We start from the raw sequence: 8,325 nt of genomic DNA, 5'->3' as shown, positions 1-8,325 counted from the left end.
AACTACATTTGTTTAATGCTGTTTACCTTCGATATTGTTTTTTTTATCACAGTCTTACCATGTTTATTTCTGTCTTGTAAAATTAGTATTATTTTTTATTATTGGTACATTGAATAAAGGAAAAAGTTGAGCAAACTAAATATTTTAAGGCAGGTTACTTCTCTAGATTTTTTAATTTTGAGCCCAACTCAAACTCTTAAGTTCTGAAAAGGTTTTAGGATTTAGAAAAAGGAGTTAGATTCAAAACTCAAAAATATAGTGCAGGCAGTTTTTTTTGTTTTTTTTGTTTTTTTTTAAGATAAGTACAGAAGAGCGAAAGCAACAAAGCTGCAATTATGTTGGAAATTACAACTGTATGACCTGAACTTAATCATTTGCACATGAATGTAAAAGATCAAAGTCTAAAACCTGAGGTGAGAGTTTAATGGCTTGGATTTTAAGATGTGACATTAAACTGATTACATGTTTAGATTGTGGTGATACCACCTTTGTCCTGATGTGAACCATCTGGATTTCGCAAATATTTTCATTTCACCTGTGTGATCTGAAATAAAAATACAATTTCAGTACATTTCTTCCTAATGTTTACATACTCAAAGTTTTCAGCCTTTAAGTCTTATCCAATAATTATACATTATGGTAACAAAATACTTAACTGTTTATTACTATTTAGAGAGAATCATAGCTACTTTAAAAAGAGGAATGAAAGACTGTGAAAGAAACTTCATGTCAAGTTCTCCCTGCTGAATTGTCTGAGCTCTTGGCTCCATCTTGTGGCCTTTCAGAGAGTCTTCTAATCCCATCAGTCAGAGTTCAACGCTGGTAATTGAATCAAGGATGTCAAACTGCATCCATTCATATCAGTCTCTCATCACAGCGGTCCAGACGTCCCTGTGGAGCTTTTACTCTCTAATCAATTTAATGATTTACTTAAATCAGGTCAGTGGGTTAAGAAAATAGGCTGCTAGTTAAACTTCCGTCCACAGCTAAACACAATAAACTACGACCACAGCTGGAGAAAAAACACATTTAACTGTTCACCAGCGGTCATTTAACCAGCCGTGGTGAGGCTGTGAAACAGAAACTGTTGGTTTGCTGCATGTCATCACTCGCTGGTCGACTGGTCTCAATTATTTTCTGCCTTTTTATAATGTCAGCAAGAAGCATTCTGAATTTATTACTTCATTAATCAGACCAATAACAACAACAGCTGCTGCCTGAAGTCCACATTAGACGTTGAGACCAAATATATAAAACACGAGTGCCAACCAACTGTTTTATTATTTTCACACCACTATATTTTCCCTGCTTATGTTCCTGTTAATGTTATAGTGATGATTATGTGATATTTACTTAAGTAAAAGTTGCAATACCACTCTTCAAAAGTAATTATAAATACAAATACTACATTAAAATGTTACTTTTTAATTTTTTTTTAAACTAAATTAACTTAAATTACCAAACGTAAAAGTACTACGTGCAGAAAAATGGCATCTGTTACTAATATACTAGTGTATATTTCATTAGAAGTGCAAATGCATGAATGTATGAGCAGCTGGTTTACATACTTTACATCGGTCATTTCTCAAGGTGGAGGCCTCAGCAAAATGCTAAAAAAAAAAAAAAAAAAATCAAATCAAATTCTAATTATGTGACTCATTATGAAATATAATTTATAAAAGTATAAAACATATAAAAATCTTGTACATCGTGTCTGTCTTTCTCGTTGCCTGCCAGTCAAAGCATCGTTCATCAGGTCTGAAGCTGTGGGTTTTGACCTGGACGGCCACGAAGCTGCTCTGCTCCTGAAATTTAGTGCTAACTCACGAAAAGTTTCTGAAAAATAAAAAGACCTGACAAGTCCAGCCAACAGCCCAGCTGACAAAAGCAAGTAAGACTCACAAGCATCATTCAGCACACGAGGTGTGCGTTTACTGCCGCAAGAGGAATGGATACACGTTCCCTAAACATGTTCTCTTTGAGACGCTCTCAAATGAAACTTCAGTGTCATCTGAAACAAAAGCAGCTGACAGAAGCTGAAAAAACAGCAGCCTTTGGGTTTTTCAGAAAACTTTAGAACTTTTGCTTCACAAAAAGTTGGGTAGTTTAGTCGATGACTGGATTACATTTTATACATTCATCATGTTTTTAATGTAAAATATTAATTTGTATAGTGACTAGTAAACAGTTTCCAAATAAATGTAGTGGAATAAAAAGTATAATATTTCCTTCTGAAATGTAACGGAGTAGAAGTAGAAAGTTGCGTAAAATGGAAATACTGAAGTACCTCAAATTTAAATTGGGTACAGTTCTTACATATATGTACTTCTTTATGTTCCACTACAGTTTTTTGGTTTTACTAAATTAGGTGGGTGAAGTGTAAACCTTATTTCTAGTTATAATCTCCCTCACTGGTCAATCAGTGAACTCAATTAAAAGAACAACAGTATCTCTTCACCGTAAATGACTTAAATAAAACTTAATGAACAAAATTTAAAAGTACTGAGATTTGAATACTTGTAATCAACGTATAAATACAGCTAATGACTTAAAAACCATAAAAAACACGCCAACTAAACAATATTTTTAAATAGGTGCAATTCACCAATCTCATCAATGAATCATAATATTGGAGAAAGACTTTGAACAAAATCACACTCCAGTATTAACAGTAATTTTAGCCTGCAGAGTACAGTAGTTGCTCATCTACTGCTGCCTCAACCAGTTAGTTTGTTTGTGTTATTGTGTGACTGAAGTGAATCTGAAATAACCCTTTAAAACAGAGGAGTCACACAATAACACAAACCTGTTTACACTGTCTGAAGGCAAGAAAAAACAATGGAAATATTCTCAATACAGTGTACGCTCCTGCACACATCTCTGTAAACTGAAACAAGAGAAAAAAAGAAGACAGGAAAGGAAAAGACAAGAAGAAGAGGAAAGTGGATGATAACATTTATTTGCAAACTTGTACAGGCGAACAGGAAATAGTGATATCTGATTTACTATAAACAAGAGCAGAACTGTGGACAGTCGTGTGTTCCCTCATGGCACCTGGTCTGCCTTGCCAGTGTGGTGGGCTGGTGGCGTGTAGGTCCCCTCCTTCACCATCTTGTCACGCTGCTGACGGATCGCATGCAGCCTCTGGTGCTGAAAGGAGGCAGAGAAGAAGAGATGAGTGCTGAGGCAGACCAGGAGGCAGAGACAGAGAGAGATAATAAAATGATCTAACAATGTTCCACATCCCTCCACCATTTTGTTTCTCTTTGCCTAGCGTGAGGAGAATAAAGTCAAAGATAAAAGAAATTTCAACATCATCTTTTCCTCCTTGCACAATAAATTTTAGTGAGAACTGAATAATTACAAGAAAAGCTCCCTGCCTCAGTTCTGTGCTGTAAAAACACATGAATATTTCCATACCAATTACTGTCAGCTGCTCATAATGACACAGTCTTATCAGATACAGTGTTGTGATTTCAGCAAACAGCTGTCTAATGACTAACATTCAACCTCAATACATCCTCAATGGATGTGAGATTATTGCCTGAAGTTGTCTTAGCTGACATTCATTAAATCCACACTTCATCCTGCTTCATCTCCATCACGTTGTGAAAGAATGAGACGTGACTAACGAGCAAATCCAGGCAAGAAGTTCCTGCTGCTGCAGCACAATCACAGTTTGCGGGCAGTGCATCTGTCAGTCTCTCTTCTGCTGACACACTCCGCCATCAAGCCTGACCTCAGTTTAACTCTGACAGTACTTAAAGGATTAGATGAGGGTGCAATTTTTAACTTCAGTTATTAATTTCTAGTAATTTTACATTTCTAAAAATATAAAATGGAAAAAATATTCAGATCCTTTACTTTAGTAAAAGCACTAATACCACAATATAAATATTATCTGTTAATGTACGAGTAAAAGTCCTGTGATTAGGCAAAAGTGTATAAATATAATAGTACTAAAAGTAAATGCACTCATACTGTAGGATGGCCCAATTCAGAGTAACATATATTACATAACCGGATTATAATTACTGATGCATTTATGTGTAAGCATCACTAATGTTGCAGCTGGTAAAGGTGGAGCTCATTTTATTAACTTTATATACTGCTGCACAGCTTAATCTATAATAATGTATCATAACTTATTAGTTGATGTACGTTTTACATTAAAAATCTGAAGTTACTAATCACTAATGAGGTCAAATAAAAGTACTGGCATACAAGTACAATATTGGTTCCCAAAATCTAGCAGACTATAAACATAAATGAGCAAATATAAAGGGTAAAATACCTCAAAATTGAACTTAAATTAAGTACAGTACTTGAGTATATGTCCTTCATTACATTCCACCACAGGATTCACACTCCCTTTTTTGCCCTCCCTACAATCCATCACACCAAACTCTATACAAGAATCAGGCAGTTTAGTGTTGCTTAAAATGCCAATACGTTTGATATTAAAGCCAAATAAGGGTTCTGAGTCATTTTTACATCTGATATTTCCTTATTCTAGTTCATGGGAAACTTACAAGCAATTTAATTTAATGTGCAGGAAGATTTGTTTTTAAAGTTGAAGGAATGACAAGCTCATAGCTAAGCCAAAGCAAACAGGCTTAGATTGTGCAACACGATTCCTTATCTGCAGACTGAAATTATGCAGACAAACTCTTGAGCTGTGCTTTAAAATAGTAGTTCCCTTTTTCTGGCATGCCCTCCTTCACATGCCGAAAAAAGTCCAAGCCCTCCGACCCCACAATTATTATTAATCGTTAGCAATATTTGGGGAAGCAACTGATAAAAAAGTATTCAAGTTGAATTTTAAGGAAATCAAGGTCAGCATCAGTAAAGTCTTGTTTGTTTAACTTTGTTTCACTGTTTTTTTCTTGCTTGGTCATCCACATCCCTCCTCTCTACAGTGGCTGTACTCCCTCTCACTGCCTTAAAAGATATGATACAGGGCCTATGAGGAGTATTCAGGTTTTATTGTTTTCCAACTTTAAATCACAGTTGATGTAATTAGGATCTTTTGACACTTAATTTCATCCACTATGATTCAATGTTTTAAAACAATAAATTGAAAAAAGTGAACATTAATAACTTTTTTCTTTTTGCTTAATAACACATTGGGCCAATAAGAGACACATCTATATAACAAAAAGTCACATTATCTGCTAAACAGCTAAAGCCAAAAGTCACAAGCAGTCATTCCTCTATGCTCCAGGCTGCTGCCATCCCAGCTGTGTTCACAACATGTACTCTCACTGCCTGCTGGTATATTGATTCTTTTTTCCACTCTAGTGGTAAATAATAGTCAGTGAATTCAGTTTATACATGCACAAAGGACACATTACACAACATAACAAAGCTAATCATGGCTCTTTATATATGCACCCTAGTTTCTTAAGCTATGACCCAGCAGTTAACACTACTAATAAAAATTAGTTTAACTGCAGTATTCACAGAGAGATACTTACTGTCTTCTGCCTGTGCATGCACTCGTAGAAGTCCTCAAACTCCAGCTGGCACTCCTTCTTGGCACGGGTCTGTCCGATGCCATGGGAACATTCAATCCACTCTTTCTCAAAGGCATGACAGCGCGCTGCTCTCTTGTATGGCTGCTCTCCGCTCTGCAGGAGCAGCCAGCGGTCCAGGTTGATACCAAGCCGCGACTGAAGGTCCACAAACGGCATGATGCTAATGAAGGAGGAATGGGGAGTGATGGAGGAGAAGAAAGAACATGGAAGAAACAGGATGTAGTGGGAAAGACAGAGGGGAGGCCGAACAGAGAGAAATATTGAAAACCCGGATGAAGCAGTAGAGATGTTAAAATGGTAGAAAGAACTGAGAAAAATGTTCTGTCTACAAACTTATCTGTTCAATAAACCTCAGACTGCATATTTACTATATATGACCAGTGAGTACTTCAGACACAGCAGTGGTCAATCATGTACATTATAGAGTAGGACCGCAGCTAACAATTATTTTCTTTATTGATTAATCTGTCTACTATATTCTTGATTAACCGATTAGTGTCAGAAAATGGTGAAAAATGTTGAAGCCTAAGGTGACGTCCACAACCAAAAGATATTCCGTTTACTGTCATAGAGAAATAAGAAATCAGAGAATTTGGTTTTTCTTAAAAAAATGACTGAAAACAGTTGATTGATTATCAAAATAGTTGGCAGCTAATTGATTAATCTACTAATCATTGCAGCTCCATCATAGAGTATCAAAATACCAAGGGGTCTGATTGAATTCTTGTGGGTGTGAAAGACTTTTAACACCTTTGTACATACATGTACTACACATGATGATGATGGTGCAATGTAACTGTGAATCATAACTAGGTAAATTATGCTACGTGGCAAACTGAGATCTGGTATTTTCCCACTTCAATCTTACCGCGGTTGAAACTGGACAATATCACTGTCTGGACTGGAAGAAGAAAATTGGATTTGTTCAATGCGCTGTTTGGCTGATGTAGAAATTAATTTTAATTTGCTTTATACTGCCTTTTAACCGGGAACTACGCTTACTTGAGATATATAAAAACGTATTGATTTTGTAAATATGGATTATTAACAAAGATTGAGTTAGCTGTTCACTTATGAACATTTAGATTAAATAAATACCTGGAGAAAGCTGTAGGTTTATAACAGTTCCTCTCAGTGGACAGTTCATTTGCGTTTTGTAATCCTACATAACACGGGCCATTTGGTATGATACAGAAATAAAAATAAACTATTTATTACCCAGCTACTTAACTACTAAGAGATTATCAACACGACTGCAGCATAACACAAGGCAAAAAGATTAAACCAAAAGATAACTGATTTATATAGCTGTCCTGGCATGAACAATTATAATAATTGTACCACTGCTACTTAAATGGAAATGACATACACATTAATTTATTGCTGGAATTACAAGACACACTAACAGTACAGGTACGGCAGTATTCACACATCTCTACTTCTTCTACCTCTCCAAATTTCATCCCCCAAATAGGGAAAGGATTTAGATCCAATATAATAACTATTTGCAAGAATGTATTATTCAATAACCTTGCTATAATAACGCTCTAACGCCATATTTCCTCAATTATTAGTGCCTATCCTCAAGATTAGCCAGCTAGCTAACAGCCGATAGCTAGCTAACACTTAGCTAACCACAACAGCTAGCTGCTGGCTAACGTCTGAAAAATATCATTAACTATTTGCAAGCTTTGTATATGTCGTTTAAGGCGACAGTATATTTACACATTAACTACAACCTTCTGTCCAACCTGTCCCCAGATGTTTGTTATCATATATCGTTTCAGATCCTAACAATCTCCTTCAATGACAGCAGCCTGTTCATGCTAAATTCACCAGAGGCCGCTCTCATTTTACTTTCTTCACAAACTGGAGGCATTTTCAAACAATGAATTAAATCTAGACTGTGTTAATTTAAATAACATGTTCTTAACATGCCGACATTATACAGTTAATAAATGCATTTACCGTGTTTTGTAGGAACCACTTTAACCTTCCTCCGACTCCACGCGTTTCGCTTTACGGCTGATCACAACACGACCGTAAAATGATGGGCTCTGTCGTGAAGAGCCAAAGCAGTGCTGTGTTGTATGGTCGTGTCTGGAAGGGAACCCTAGACCCGCGAAAGATGTCGCGAGAGGGATCATTTGAACCCAAACCATGATTTTTTCCAAATCCTAACAAAGTTTTTTGTGTCTGTAATACTACCCAGTTTGTCATCACTGCTTTTTCACATTATGAAGCAAAATCTATTTATATAAAGTGCATAATGAAGAAACAATACGCACAAATCTCGCGAGATTTTCCCAAAAGGGTTCCCTTTTAGACAGTACTGATATTGTACTCGTTGGCTTAATTGTGCATTACTGCCGCCTACTGGACACGACTTCGAGGAGATACTGAGCAAAATTCCACTGAAGACACAACTAAACTCGTTTTTCCTTTGAATTATTAATTAAATTATTATATTTTCAATAGTATGCCTCCATCAAAATAGATAAGAATGTGCTCCTGCCGTTTTATTGTATTTTCTGTGTATGATGTTCCTTGATTGGATATTTTTACACCTATATTGTATGGCATTTTTCTGAATTTTAGAACTTTTCTTCTTCTTCTTCTTCTTCTTCTTCTTCTTATTATTATTATTATTATTATTATTATTATTATTATTAGTAGTAGTAATATATTATCCGTGTGGCTGTGAAGGGTTTTTGTGGAATTTAGATGCTTTGAATGTTTTCTTATTGTCAGCTTTATTGTTAAGGTACACTGTTTGATTGCAATACAC

General features: G+C 35.8%; 1 protein-coding gene across 1 annotated transcript; it reads right to left on the bottom strand.

Moving 5' to 3' along the window:
* Nucleotides 1-2,943: 2,943 nt before the first annotated feature.
* On the bottom strand, nt 2,944-7,640 carry ndufs5 (NADH:ubiquinone oxidoreductase subunit S5). The gene is made up of 3 exons (XM_084739820.1): nt 7,506-7,640; nt 5,478-5,697; nt 2,944-3,150 (listed from the first exon to the last, which is right to left on the bottom strand). Exons 2-3 carry the CDS (start codon nt 5,691-5,693, stop codon nt 3,046-3,048), a joined length of 321 nt encoding a protein of 106 aa, XP_084595946.1. The 5' UTR covers nt 5,694-5,697; nt 7,506-7,640; the 3' UTR covers nt 2,944-3,045.
* Between the last annotated feature and the right edge of the window lie 685 nt (nt 7,641-8,325).

Source organism: Lutjanus erythropterus, chromosome 16 (genome assembly GCF_056507025.1).
Source record: "Lutjanus erythropterus isolate fLutEry1 chromosome 16, fLutEry1.hap2, whole genome shotgun sequence".
Taxonomy (NCBI): domain Eukaryota; kingdom Metazoa; phylum Chordata; class Actinopteri; order Lutjaniformes; family Lutjanidae; genus Lutjanus; species Lutjanus erythropterus.
The sequence above is the reverse complement of the archived record's forward strand: the minus strand, read 5'-3'. Positions and strand labels throughout refer to the sequence as shown.